The 15,227-nt window shown below is 35.5% G+C and overlaps 1 protein-coding gene across 7 annotated transcripts in view; it reads left to right on the forward strand.

Moving 5' to 3' along the window:
* Ac3 (Adenylate cyclase 3) overlaps positions 1-9,943 on the forward strand; it is a 30,480-nt gene extending 20,537 nt beyond the window's left edge. For 6 of the 7 annotated variants that reach the window (XM_069509403.1, XM_069509428.1, XM_069509414.1 and 3 more), the window contains 5 exons: positions 124-206; positions 1,111-1,212; positions 2,271-2,519; positions 3,140-3,289; positions 8,130-9,943. In XM_069509403.1, coding sequence (XP_069365504.1) covers positions 124-206; positions 1,111-1,212; positions 2,271-2,519; positions 3,140-3,289; positions 8,130-8,252 — 707 coding nt within the window. In that variant the 3' untranslated portion in view covers positions 8,253-9,943. Of the gene's footprint in view, positions 1-123; positions 207-1,110; positions 1,213-2,270; positions 2,520-3,139; positions 3,290-8,113 lie in introns of all 7 variants that reach the window. The other variant, XM_069509432.1, reaches the window with a different exon arrangement.
* The last annotated feature ends 5,284 nt before the right edge of the window (positions 9,944-15,227 follow it).

Genomic DNA, 15,227 nt, shown 5'->3' on the forward strand with positions numbered 1-15,227 from the left:
CCTATCTTGATTTACAACAGAACAGTAGCCGAGCCGGAAAGTCATAAAGTTGTTCACACCATCTGTAATCGATAAACTATTAACCGGTATTTTCTAATTCCGGTGTATTTTAACTTGTTACAGAGTTTTACTCGGAAGAAACGGTTAATAATCAAGGCCTAGAATGTTTACGATTTCTCAACGAAGTTATATCGGACTTCGATCTCGTAAGTGCCCGCTATTATTTTGTTAATGTAAATGAAAATAAGTAAGTAGGTACCTACCTATATTAGAGATCTGAACTGATTCACAGTAGGTACCTACCTATTTAAAAAATAAAATATCACAGGGAGATTGTTACTATAGGTACGTCACGTCAGAGTTTTGTATGATTCATTGGATTCGTTCTATGGATTAATTCTTTTAATAATTTATACTTCCGTAACAAGGTTGACATTGTGACGATGCGACAACTAGGGTTGCCACTTGTACTTTATAATAAAGTTTTGTACGCACTTTATTTTGGACAAACTTCCTTTGTAAAAAGTAAGAACAATAAAGTACCTTACTTAGGTGAAAATATTTTAGTTTATCTATTTTGACATTTGCTAGTTTTATTGTTTACTAAAATATACAAAAGTGTTATGCGATTGTTTGCGTATAATGGAACAGATATAAAATAATATGATAATGAGCATTAATTTAGTTTTCGGATGCAACCTTAAAATATACCTATATATATCAATGAGGTGCCATTGTGGAGTCTCAAAAAAAATGAAGTAAGTATAGACATTCGCGCAGCTAATAAGCTAATTGGCACCGGCACCAAAAATATTATTATAGAACTACATTCACTCTTGTATACATAATATATTTGGTAATTAATTAATTAATTTTTTACTTTTTGACTGCACTGAACTGCGTTGTTCTTTATTTTTGTACCTTAAAAAGTATTTTTGCTTAGGGTTAGCAGCCCTAGCGACAATGCACCTCTTTAATCAATAGAGTTTTAAAATCAATCAATCAACAATAACCACAAAACATTATTAGAATAATTGAGAGTCTATAAATATCTAGTTACCTACATGCTTTTCGAGGTCAATAATAATATTGTTAATTGTATATTTTCAGTTATTAGAAGACTCCAAATTCAGTAAAGACATCATAAAAATAAAGACTATAAGCTCTACATACATGGCTGCGTCAGGCCTAAATCCCACACGACAAATGCAGGTAAGTCATATTAAACGAAATGAAATTTTACGAATATGTCACCGGAGCGAGACCAATAATTAATCTATGATGTCACCATAGTTTATTGCTCGTTTCGTAAGATTCGCGTACAAACTTACCTACCCATATACTTCTTTTCAAGCCTACTTAAATGAATTATTTCACTTTATTGATGTTTTTTTTTGTAGAAGTAGAACAATAATGTACGACATTACCTAATTGAAAAAAATAATGTCCTTATTATTAGATGATGCTCACGAATTCGTCCGCTTCACAGATCACCCCCGTTCGCGTAGATACACGTTTTATCCCTGCAGAAACTTTTTGATTTTCTGGAACAAAGAATAGCCTATGTTTGTCCCCGACATGTAAGGTAACTCACTGAAAGTGAATCATATTTCATCAAAATCGGTTAAAAGCATGGGCCGTGAAAAGCTAGCAGATAGAGAGACGAAGGCGGAATTGGCAAAGTCTCTCCTTTACTGCTGAAACTTGCATGCATGCAAATGCATGACGTGATTTCTAATACTATTGTGAAGAAAATATTTAAAAAATGACTTTATACTTTGACGTAAGATTTTTTACACCTTTGTTACCTGTTATCTCCCAAAGCCACTATGATCCAAAAAAACATCGAAACAAATGTTCCTCCCAGTGTTGGGGACAATACGCAGAGAAACTTTCAGCTTTTATAAAATGACGAAGGTCTGGCACGTGCTGTTTCTTAGTCCATACCAATTACAATCATAATATACCTAATATATTAGATATATATATAACATAAACATATACAAGATAGCCGATCTTTAAAACAAGAGTGAATAGGCATCTTCTAGGTAAACGCGTCCCATCTTACGGGTACGTACTATTATATCTTCTGTGCCCCGGGGCCACATCATCACTTTCCATCAGGTGTGATTGTGGTCAAGCGTGTGCCTATAATGAATAATAACAAAGACAGACAGACGGACAGATTTTCGCATTTATAATATGACTTAGTATATTATAATAATTATATCTTTATATTTAATATTATAATTTATACCTTTTTATTTTAGCCATCTGATGGTGTTCTGGTCCGCTGGGCGCACTTGGCTTGCCTTGTAGAATTCGCATTGGAGTTGCAACGAGTGCTCGCGGCCATCAATGAGCAATCGTTCAACCACTTCGTGCTGCGAATGGGCGTTAATCACGGCCCCATCACTGCTGGTGTGATAGGAGCCCGGAAACCGCACTATGACATATGGGGGAATACTGTCAATGTTGCATCGCGTATGGAGAGCACTGGCAAAGCTGGTTGTATACAGGTAAAGAATACAGGCTAATTTATCGACTCAGAACGCAGTACAAAAAGTCTGATAACCTCCTCGGTACAGTGGTGAGGGCTGTGGTTTTATAAGTCCCGGGTTTGATTCCCAGCAGGGGCAATTTGGGAACTTGTAGTCTCTGGGTCTGGTCTGGTGGGAGGCTAGTTACCACCCTACCGAAAAAACTGCGCCGCCATGTGATTTAGAGTTCCGGTACGATGCTGTGTAGAAACTGATTAGGGCGCACTGAATTTTGAAAGGTCGGCGGTTTAAATTCAAACCCCACCTGTTGCACTATTGTCGTACAAACTTTACGCTTGGTTAGAAGGGAAAGGGGAATATTGTTCATGATTAACGTGGCTACTATTTTTAATATAAAATAGACCGCTCCAATATAACATTCTGTACAATATCTTCTTGTAAATTGGTTGTGCATCAGGCGAAGGCTTCTGAAAATTTTCCCGAAAAATTTATATTTTTATTGAAAGGTAAAAATATAAGCAAGAACTTTACTAAATATATCTAAAATCTTTAAATCGTGCATTATTATAATTATACCTTCGTAATTGTGATTGTAAATATCTATTAACTTGTCTTATAAGAATTCCAACACGTTATAGGTAACTGAAGAAACTTGTGAGATCCTCCAGAGTTTTGGATATTGGTTCGAGCAGCGGGGTCTTGTTGCTGTCAAGGGAAAGGGGCAGTTGATGACGTATTACTTGCAGGGTAAACGGGAAGGAGTTGTTGGGTCGAATGATACGTCAAATGTAAGTAAACATGGAAAAATTGCTATAAAATGCTGTAAAACTTTTTAAAACTTACCTAGGTACTTATGTGTGCAATTTCCATGCCAGGTTACCTTTATTAAATCGCACAGTTTCTACTTTAATATAATTTAAGCAAGCAATCAGAGCTTGGAAATGCAGGAATGATATACTACTAGGTTGTTGGTTATTATTATGACTGAATATTATTATCTAAAAATTAAGAAAAGTATTATTTAGTAGGTACCTTATTTTTTATAACGGCACGTATTTACGAGTGAAAATAAATTTAAATTATATGTTTCAAGAAAACTGATTTTGAAATACTGAAATACCTAGTAGATATGTTATATGTTAACTTAGGCTTAAAACTAGGACTCTTGGTTCTTCACTCTTCTATTCTCATGCGTTTTTATCTGCTGCTTACTTACTCATCACTGAGCACGAATTATTATTATAGGCGCTCCTACCGCGGCGGTATGCTGCAATTTTTCAATTAGTTTATCTTTAAATTAAAATAGCGAGCATCACCTGATGTTAAGTGATTACCGCCACCCATGAACATTTGTAGCATCAGAGGAACCGTTGCCGGCCTTCTATATTATAGTTATCTTATTTGTAACTATTTATCGTCATTGGTTTGTAGAGTGGGCAAATAAGCCATTTTTATTCATAGAAAAATGGCTTATTCGCCAATTACCTGCCTAATGTTATGAATTATGATTTACGATTGCACCTATAGATACTACTTAGCATTAACCCAACCTTACCGATAACACGATTGTTGAAAACCATAATATGCCCTTAGCCTCTTAACATAGTAAATAATCCAAATATTATTTAATTACGTCTAACCCCGACCCAAATGCGGTTTAGATTGGATGAATCTAATACCTTGAACAGGACGCTTCTGTTTAGATTACCTATCTGTTGTAAACGAAGATTATAATGTTTTAAACTCAGCAGCATTGTACCTAATCCATTATTCTATTGTTAGTTATATTTCCTTCCACAAAAAAGAGGATCACTGAGGATATTAAGTTTAAAATAATTTTTTAATGTATAGTAAGTTTAAAATAACCCACATTTAGCTTAATGTTGTTAGTTTATATTAAGTAATTGTTAGTTAGCTGTTAAGTATTAAGTATAACAATAAATTAATGTTACGTGTAGGTACCTATCGACTGTCGACGGCACTGGTGTACGGAAAAACTTATTTAAAGTTTATGAATGCACCAAACTTGTTGTAACCTGCAAATATTCTTCTTTAATAAATAAATAAATACAAATACAAAATTAATATAGAGTATTTTATATATTATATGTATTTATATTTTTCATATATTATGTATATAATTATTTATGATAAGTATTATAATTGTATATAAGTTGATTTGGGTATTTATTATAAGATATTTATGTAGTTTATTAGATTCTAGTACCGTAGACCTATTCCACGTCTTGATACGCCTTACTCACAACCTTGAATGGGAAGCTGGAAGAAATCTCTGTTTAGAGATAAGCATTTCCGATGTAACTTAATTTATTATTACTTTGTAACTACAATTTTTGGTAGGTACATGAATAATAAAAATAAATAAATAAATAAAATCACCAATCATCATCATCAACCCAACACCGGCCCTCTACTGAGTCTCCTCTCAGAATGAGGGGGGCTTTGACCATAGTCCGCCACGGTAGCTAAGTGCGGATTGGTATAGACTTTACACACCTTTGAGAACATTATGGTGAACGCTCAGGCATGCAGGTTTCCTCACGATGTTTTCCTTCACCGTTTAAGCTAGCAATATTCAATTGTTTAAAACTATAAAACGATAAAAGTGATAAAATTGTTTGCTTCCAAAAGAGGTGCGTGCCAGGCATCGAACCAAGGCCGAAGACCAACATCTTAACCACAAAGCTATCCCCGCTCAATGTATCGTTGACATATTTTGTGCCTAACATATATTGTAACATAATACAATTATTGTCTTCTTACTACACAAGAATATAAAAGCTTAAAATTAAAAATATCGATTTTACTACAGAAATTCCCTTATGTTTGATTGACTATTATTTGACATCGATGATATTATTACTTAAAAGTGACTACATTACGCCACAAAACTTGCAAAACAAAGTTGGCAGCATAATAATTAATATTGTCACGCGCTCTTTAGCAAGTTAGAAAGCAACATGTAGGTACCTAGTTATATATTTTCCTTTACTACACATAAAAAAAAGATGTGATTACATGTTTATTAATAACATCAGTTACGCGGATGATATGGTGCTGCTTAGCCCATCGGTCTGCGCGCTGAGAGATTTGCTGCGGGTGTGCGAAGACTATGCTGAAAAGCATGGACTTAAATATAATGTAAAAAAAAGCATGCTCATGGTCTTTGCGGCGGGTAGCATTTCTCCCAGCTATGTACCTCCAGTGAGACTGTACGGTGCAGAGCTGGTTAGGGTGCCCAAGTTCACATACCTGGGTCATGTGGTTACAGCAGACATGAAAGATAATTGTGACATTGATAGGGAACGGAGGGCGTTGGCGGTTAGAGGGAATATGATAGCTCGCAGATTTGCACGTTGCACAAAAGAAGTTAAGGTCACTTTGTTCAAGTCCTTTTGTCAGAGCTTCTACACGTGCAGTCTGTGGGTTGACTATACCCAAAAATCTATAAACGCTCTCCGAGTCCAGTATAATAACATCTTCAGCCTCGGTACTGTAGCGCGTCCGGTATGTTTGCGGATAACTGTGTAGACGGCTTCTTCGCAATCATACGGAAAAGGATCGCCTCAATCAAAAGTAGGTTGGAGAGAAGTCCCAACATTATCCTGAAGGTGATAGCAGACAGACAGGACAGCGCTCTCAAAGCGCACTGGATGTCTGCATTAGTTAATAAGTATATTAATTATATTAACTAACATAGAATAAGTCTCTTACTAACATACATTATATTATAATATAGTTACTAACATAGGTTAAGATGGTTACTAACATAATATTGTGGGCTTTTGATGTCTGAGGAAATAAAGATTTATTTATTTATAATTCGTCCAAAGTAACAGTGGGAAAGACATTCTGTCAACTGTCATATGAAAAGTACGGTTAGCAAAGTAATTTGCATACCAACTTAAAAATCGTTTTTTAGGGTCCCGTAGTAAACAAGGAAGGTTTCGCCATATAAATATTAATCACGCCGACAAAGTGGGTGTGGGAACATAATTTTTCGATTTCTAGATCCGTTTGTAAAATATGATGTTTTAAAGAGTCAAGTCAATTTGGCTTATAAGAGGGGGGGGGGGGGGCTATAAGTCAAATTGTAGTTCATATATAGGAACGTGCAAAATTCACAGCAGTAGTTAATATAATCAATTTTAAAGGAAAACTATCATGGCTAAGTAGGGTTCACAGGTTAAGGAGTTATATCTGTTTTTCTAGGTTAAATAATAATTGCGACTACGGAACCCTGCGCTGCGCGTGGCCCGCCACGCACTTGGCCGGTTTTTTCTAGATTATATTTTAATTATATCGTTCAATATTGTATAAAAACCCAAAGCACTATTATTTAAGCAGGGATGATTGGCAAAGAAAGAGATAAATCAAGTGAAACGTATCGAAAATAAATAATAACACTGCATGCTAGGCCGGAACTTGCCCTGACGTACTCCGTGCGTCTCGATCGGCAAAGAGAGGTATTTGAAAATTAGGATGAGGTCAGTGGTAGTTATATTTTAGATCATATAAAAGTTCAAGTTCAATTTTTATAAGGAAAAGCAGCTGTGATGATTACAAATGTGATGACTCTGAGATTGATGCCGACATCAGTGGAATTCAAGGGCTAGGTACATTCGGATTAAATAATCTTCATTCGAGATTAATTCTTTTGTAAATATATATTTTTTTTGCTAACTGTATCACCTAATCGTATTATATTGACAGCTATAACGTCAAAATATGGCGGACACGATTTCCCATTCCTAGTTTGGACGCGTTATACTTTAGCTAAATTGCCAGGACCTTCTGTGAAAAACTAAAAGAAGAACAAGCTGTTACGATCCGGACAGTCTACCCGGACAGGCCGACTTGCTTCGGTCGCCCTATCCGGATAGGCAGTCCGGATTGTTATCGCAATTCTGCGTATGGAAGAAACTACACCGGAGACTGCTAAGCAAAAGATTGACGGCAAAAATTGATAAACCATACGTAATCTAACGATAAGTTACTAAGTAGGCTTGATTACATTATTTATTATTAATTTCGGCCGTTAATGAAAATAGTTTACTTACTTAGCCTGAATTTTGATTTTTGATTCTTTTGTATAAGCATGGTAGAAGATTTAAGTTTTAACATTGACTTTATATATTAACGAGTTTTAAAGAAAAAATATATGTTTAAACTTACTTAAGTTCAAGTTAGAATCATCTACTTATCTGTTTTCAAAAGGTGTTTACAATTCAATAAATGAAAGCGTCGAGAAAATATTTTTCAGGAAATATCCTATATAATAGTATGCGACAGCTCGAGATGGTAATCGGGGAGGGAACTTCCCGCACACCCACACAGCTCCCACGCTAACCCGGTGCGGGCGACCGCGGGCGAAGTGCAGGTGTGCGGGACGTGCCCCCACCTCATACCCCGATTGCCTTCTCAACCTGTCGCGGACTATACCCTCATTTTATGCAAATAATAATGGGTTTTTAGAAAGGTTTTGACAGTTTAATTGAAATCTGACTTATTCGTTAGTTAAAGTATACCTATTCGGTGTAGGTACAAATCAGCATGCCCCTAACAACGTTCTTAATTTATTTCAGCTTAAGTACTATCTTATTACAGATGGATGAAAACTGCGACGTGAATGCCAGAGATACTTTACTAGCGAACGGCGATGCTCCTATTGCTTCGCGCTCCTCTCAACAGCATACTGTTGAAGATGTAGACCATCCACTTCTTTCCTAAAATAAAATAATTTTAAGTAGGTAACTATTAAAACTTTATCGTTGCGATTAAGTTGCTGCATACTTACACTTAAGTTTTTTAGTACCTGTAAATGCAGTCGGCATAGATATCACAAAACTTAAGATAGGTAAAGCTCATACATAGCTATTTTGTGTACCTATTTTTAAAAATGAAGCAAATTCGTACACTTGTGTGTGTGACAGGAATTCTGCGCTTGGCGGCACAGACTACGTTCCTATATTATAGTGGCGCGATGTAAACGCACCTTTGGGCTGTGCTAAAACGACGCCTACGGCTTACGAGCATGCTTCAAAATATGGCAGTTTGTTACCAGTAGGTATATAGAAGTCGTTGCTATTTATTTGTAGTTTTATATTGCCTATGTACTACCTACTTATACATAATTATTATGTGCATATAAGATACATCTAAATAGCATCTAAATTAATTTAAGTTACTAATTAAATGTATCTGAGTTAGTTCGTTTAGTACCCTTATTATAAAAGCACTTTGTTAAAATCACTAATTGGTAAAATTAAGTTTAGACTTAGATCAAATATTCGTACATAACTTGGATAGAAGGGATAATTATATTATTGCCTAATTCACATATTAGGAAGTACACCATCGTAGTAACCTACCTATCTAGTGACTATTATTTAGTACTCGTAGTCACTTTTTACATATTTTGTTCGTTAAAATAAATTATTTAAGCACGGTAGATGCTTACTGTGAATTACTGACTCATAACAATTTCATAATTTTATTATAAGTATATTTAAAAATAACAATGACTAGAGAACATACCTAATCCTGCAATATTACTTAGATATTATATTAGGTAGGTACGTTACATAGGCATGTCTGGATATCGTAGATTTCAAAAAGGACCTATATCAGGCGTTATTTCATATATTTATAACTAAGATCAATCTGCTTATTTATTTATGCCATAACAATACGCATAGTTTACTTAATGAAATATGCAAGGTTTACTTTAGGAATAAATCTCAGCCGAATATTATGGTGTAGTCATACGCGTGCAAGGATACGCGAATTACAGTTACATAACATGCCTACCAACAGTTTGTAGATGAATCTGTAGTCGATGTTGCTGTTGCTTCATCTTCATATTCTTGTACGTGTCTTGTACTAAGTAGCGATATTGTGATATTTGAGTTAGTTGTATAGCTTTATTCGTATCGATGTCGCTTAGTTATTAGGCTTAGCATACATACTTAAATAATTATTTAGAGCGAGACAAGATAATTTAATTAGGGATTCAATACTATAGTAAAAACTTCTGTAGTTTTGCCTGGTAATTTTTAAGATTAGTATAGATATAACGATACATAATTAGTTTCTATTTCAATAATAATAATCATCCAAGTTTCATATATATCGTAGACTGTATTAGGTAGGTAAGTCTTTGTGTAGGAAAAATGTCTAGCTTGGAGTTTTCAAGTAGATTTATTTTTAATGTTAAAGTTTCTCGTGATATTATAGTTGTGTACCTACTCTAGTAATAGTTAAGACTTCTTAAACTGTTGAGTTTGTTTTCTTCTAAAAACGATATAACTTCCTGTGATTGTGACTACTAAGATATAATTTTATACATGTTCTAGCTCAAGTGTGTAAAGGTTTAACCTTTTGCGACTATGATACTAATGAATAAAGCAATATCTATTGAAGTTATTTTTATTCGTCGAACCTCCCGTGTCTATATACCTACGATATGTAATCGTATAACACCCGTAACTGTTTGCTATTTATGAACATGTTTTTTAATTTGTTTAAATAATGGCAATTTCGGAGTCTGAACATAACTCTCCAGTCAGATGCTTGTAAGCCGGAACATACTTACTGGCCTTCCAACATCTACGGATCTTACGGCCCTAAGTATCTAGTTAATCCATACTAATATTAGAAATGCGAAAGTGTGTATGTCTATCTGTTCAGTTTTCCGATCAATTTAACCGATGATGATAAAATTGGTGAGTAGGTACCTAGGTACTTAGATTTGATAACTTGCAGCTCAGAGGCTACTTTTTATACCGGAATCTAAATCCACGCGGACGGAGGTATTGAGCATCTTCGTGATCTAGTAATTAAATCTATAGTTATTAGTTACCTATTACTAAGTAAGTAATATAACTGCTTGCATATCTTGCTCATTCTTACTAACTTTTTGATATTTTTTGTAAACGAAGATAAGAAATCTAGGAAAATACAATTTCATTGTAACCGCAAAATTGACGTATCTATTATGTCGGTAGGTAAAGAAATAACAGCTTGATTGAGGAAGTTAAAGAAAATTATGCTATAGCATTACATAATCACTTTTATATTTTGTAGGTAAGTAGGTACCTACGTAAAAATAATTTACAATATAGATTAGTAATCTGTCAAAAACCACATCTCCATGGCTGCCATCATCATGAGGCATCCAGACTTATACAATGGATTGATTGTTATTTATATCTGGCGGGAATGGACTATGAGTCATATTTAATTGTTAACTATTTGAATCAACATATTTTGTGTCATGTTTAACATCTAGCTGATTTAATTGTTACGTTAATGATTTGTGACGTCACAGGAAGTATCATTTAGTTCAATCACTTTGCAATTTGTAAAATACTGGAAGTTAAATAATACCAACCTTTAAAATATGTCAGTTTTGCTGTCCTGTCAAATTAGTATAAAAAGCGTAGGTTTAATAAAAATGGCGGTCAATTGTGAGAATTAAGTCGAAGGCGCAAGCTATGCTTAAAAATACAGTGAAGTGAAATTGGAAACTGACTATTATTGAAGACCATCCCTATACTTCTGCAACAAATCACAATCTTGCCTTGCGATCAGAACGTATCGAAGTCTGTTCTAGTACGTCCCTATAATGGGACTACGAGTACATATTATGGTGGTATACTGTACACAAGTGGGACAAAGCGGTGGGACCACGGACCAATCTCGTTGTACGTTTGATGGTTCGTAGTATCTGAACTTCACCTCATAATTTTAGTTTGTACTTGTCCTAACTGCTGAACATACCTCAACATCGTTAGGAAAGGCTTACCGAATAAGCTTTTTACACCTGGTCCTGTGTCTTCCTCTAGCAGCCACTCAGACATCACCGGTCCATCGCGCTGGAACACTCGAACGCATGGACCGTTTAAGATGCCTACTAATTTCTTCGAAAAAGTGTTCCCGTGGTAATTTTTTCTATCGCATATCTATATAGAAACAAAAAACCAGACAAGTGCGAGTCGGACTCGCGCACGAAAGTTCTGCACCATTATCTATAAAAACCGGCCAAGTACTAGTCAGGCTCGCGCAACGGGGGTTCCGTACTACAGACGTATTTTTTCGATAATTCAAAAACTATGATGCATAAAAATCTGTTTTAGAATGCACAAGTGCCCTTCTACATGATACCCCACTTGATATAGTTATCTTACTTCGAAAATTGAAAATACTACTAACTACTAATTATTAATTCATGAGTTCATGACCACAATTTAATTTTTTTTGTGTGATGTAACCACAAATTCACGGTTTTCAGATTTTTTCCCTAATGTCTGCTATAAGACCTACCTACCTGCCAAATTTTTCTTTTTGGCAGGATTCTAAGTCAACGGGAAGTACCCTGTAGGTTTCTTGACAGACCGACAGACAGACAGACAGACAGACAGACAGACAGCAAAGTGATCCTATAAGGGTTCCGTTTTTCCTTTTGAGGTACAGAACACTAAAAACGGCAACAAAAATCAGGTCGGTTGTGTGGGAGCCCCTTTAAATATTTATTTTATTCTGTTTTTATAGCATTTGATGTTATAGCGGCAACATAAATACATCATCTGTGAAAATTTCAACTGTCTAACTATTCATGAGATACAGCCTGGACAGACGGATAGACAGACGGACGGACAGCGGAGTCTTAGTACCTAATAGGATCCCGTTTTACCCTTTGGGTACGAAACCCTTTTGACTTTGCCGCAGTCGGGTAAAAAAGCTATACGATTGTGCTCGTTGCCGTCGGGACAATAATTTTTTACTCATGAAAAGGTTCAGTTAACAATTTGACCTAGATAACACCCAGCACTCTTTTCTCCCCGAAATCAATTGACTCCGGCCTTGTCCTGGAAGTTCTGGTGCAAGTCGAGGTAAGCAGAGGCCACATAAGCCGTGAACCACATAAGCCATCTTAGTGAGTGTTCACAGACTTCACACCTAATACATATAACATCAGCCGCTGACTGCAAGTCTTCAGGCTGAGAACTATAGAGTGCACTTTGATTTTCCTCAGGCTTGTCATTGAGTTAAAATGAGACAGATTTATGTGAGAGATATACATCCACCTCGTTTTAACTCTGTCTACTTAAGCCTACATTAGTCTACTTATGTCAGAGTGCGCTCTATAGATCTCACTCTCAGTGTGAACGTGACATCAGTCTGGTCACAGTATGGCTATGCTGACAATAGATGTACCGGTACGCTGTAGCTACGTAGCTAGTCTGCGTCCGTGACTCGTAGTGGCGTAGTAGGTAAAATGCTGAGTCAGCGACTACGTATAGCGCAATAGTGTATTGTCGATTTGGTGGAAAAGTTAAATATGTATAGAAACACAGCAAACTGCATATAACGCTCCCTCACGGTGGGCGGCTGACAATACGTTAGACGTGGACGAACACTTACTCCGTGTCAGTTGCCCGCGCCTCAATTTCTTTGATGGGATAGTAGGCTAGGCGAGGGTGTTGATCACACGTCACTTCTAGGAGAATATGGATGAGGGGTTAGGAAGGAGAGAAATGGTTAATGTTTAAAGCAAAATAAAATTTGTTTAAGTACATAAACATATTATTACATAAGTAGTAAAATATTACTTTACTAGATACTTAATAGATTTTTCCCGCGACTTCCCTCGCGTGGATATAGATTTTCTCAAAATTCCGCGGGAATCTTCGATTTTCCGGGATAAAAAGTAACCTATATGTTAAGTCAGATTATAGCTATCACCATTCCAATTTTTAGCCCTATATCAGTTATTGTTATGAAGGAGTTACAAACATCGCAACTTTTGCATTTATAAAAATACTAGCTGATGCCTGCGACTTCGTCCACGTGGATTTAAGTTTATGAAAATCCCGTGGGAACTCTTTCATTTCCGGGATAAAAAGTAGCCTATGTCACTATCTAGGTATTTTACAATGCCCTTGCAAAAAAACACGTCGATCCGTTGCTCCATTGCGACGTGATTGAAGGAAAACCAACAAACCATCAAACAAACACACTTTCGCATTATTATATATACATATAATATGGGTAGTGACTAGCAAACCGCCCCGGCTTCGAACGGGTAGCTTCTTAAAGTTTTCATAAGAATCACTTTTTTGAAAATAAAATATAGCCTATTGTCACTCAGGAATAATGTAGCTTTGTACTGGTGAAAGAATTTTCAAAATTGGTTCAGACTTCCTACAAACAAACTTACAAACTGTACCTCTTTATAATATTAGTTTAGAAGTATAGATTACGAATAACGATGTAAGTTTAACATTTATTTTGTTTCTAATTTCGAAATATTTCCAAATACTGAAGTGACCCTTAATAATACCTAAGTATCACACATTTTTCCTAAAATTTTATTAGTAATGATGAGTAAGTACTTAATTGTAATTTTACAAATTTCATTTAATTGATTATTACGCTAGATGATACTTATTTAAAGTGAAATGATTAACTAATTAATCACATCCATAGTCATGCAATTTCAACAGCAGACTGGATTTATTTTATATAATAGTAATATAAACCAGACTCATTTGAAAGGAATGCTGCCGATTATGTTGATAAGCAATACACAATTTACCATTTGACACAGAGAGAAAACTCTAAAATAAAATATTCATGACTAGCTTATACCCGCGACTTCATCCGAATGGACTACACAAACCTGTAACCCCTATTTTATCCCCTGAGGGGTTGCATTTTCAAGAATCCTTTCTTAGTAGATGTCTTGTCTACGTCATAATAGCTAACCACATGCCACAGCCCGATCCGTCCAGTACCTAGGTGAGCTGTATGTTGATAGTTCAGTCTGTCAGTTTTTCCTTTTATATATTTAGACGAGCTTATTCCCGCGCCTTCGTCTGTGTGGACTACACACAAACCCCTATTTTACCCCCTGAGGGGTTAAATTTTCAAAAATCCTTTCTTAGCGGATGTCTATATGCATGCTAAATTTCAGCCCGATCAGTCAGTCAGTCACCTTTTCTTTTTATATATTTAGATGTAGATTTGAATAGACGTTACCTATATCTACTCGAAATACTTTAAGTAATAGGCCTTACCTAGGCCGTATACATAATCTAGCCTTTTCCTGCAGCTTTGGAAAATTTCAGGAAAGCTATATTCTGATTAACTAATGAGACTCAAGTAGAGTATACGGCTATAAGGTAAAAGCGTTTACCAAGCGGTCTCTGTTAAAACTTAAATAACCATAAAATAATTAAAAAAACAATTTTAATTTTGCCCTCAGCTTTTGCCGCTGTAACTAAATCATATCAAGGGGCTTATGGCAACATATTAAACTATTTATGGCAAACTTTTGAATTGCAAAAGTTTCATTTCAATGGGTCCAGTGGCTTTTGCATGAGGTGCAAGCAAAGGTACCTATAGTAGATATATATATATATATATATATATATATATATATATATATATTCAAAAAACTTTATAGTACGGAAAACAATCATATTATGCAAAATAAATACAACTGCTCTCGGTCATGTTTATGATTTCAGATATTTTTTGCATATATCATTATGATTATAGATACACAGATAGACTGTCAGCTTTGAGTGAGTTGACTATCAATGCTTACTACTATAAGAGTAACCGTAGTAGAGAATACTGCACCTGGAGATGCAGGTGATTCACAGCTGATGAGTGCAAAGGGTGTTGGCAGAAGTATGA

Source organism: Maniola hyperantus, chromosome 1 (assembly GCF_902806685.2).
Source record: "Maniola hyperantus chromosome 1, iAphHyp1.2, whole genome shotgun sequence".
Lineage (NCBI taxonomy): Eukaryota > Metazoa > Arthropoda > Insecta > Lepidoptera > Nymphalidae > Maniola > Maniola hyperantus.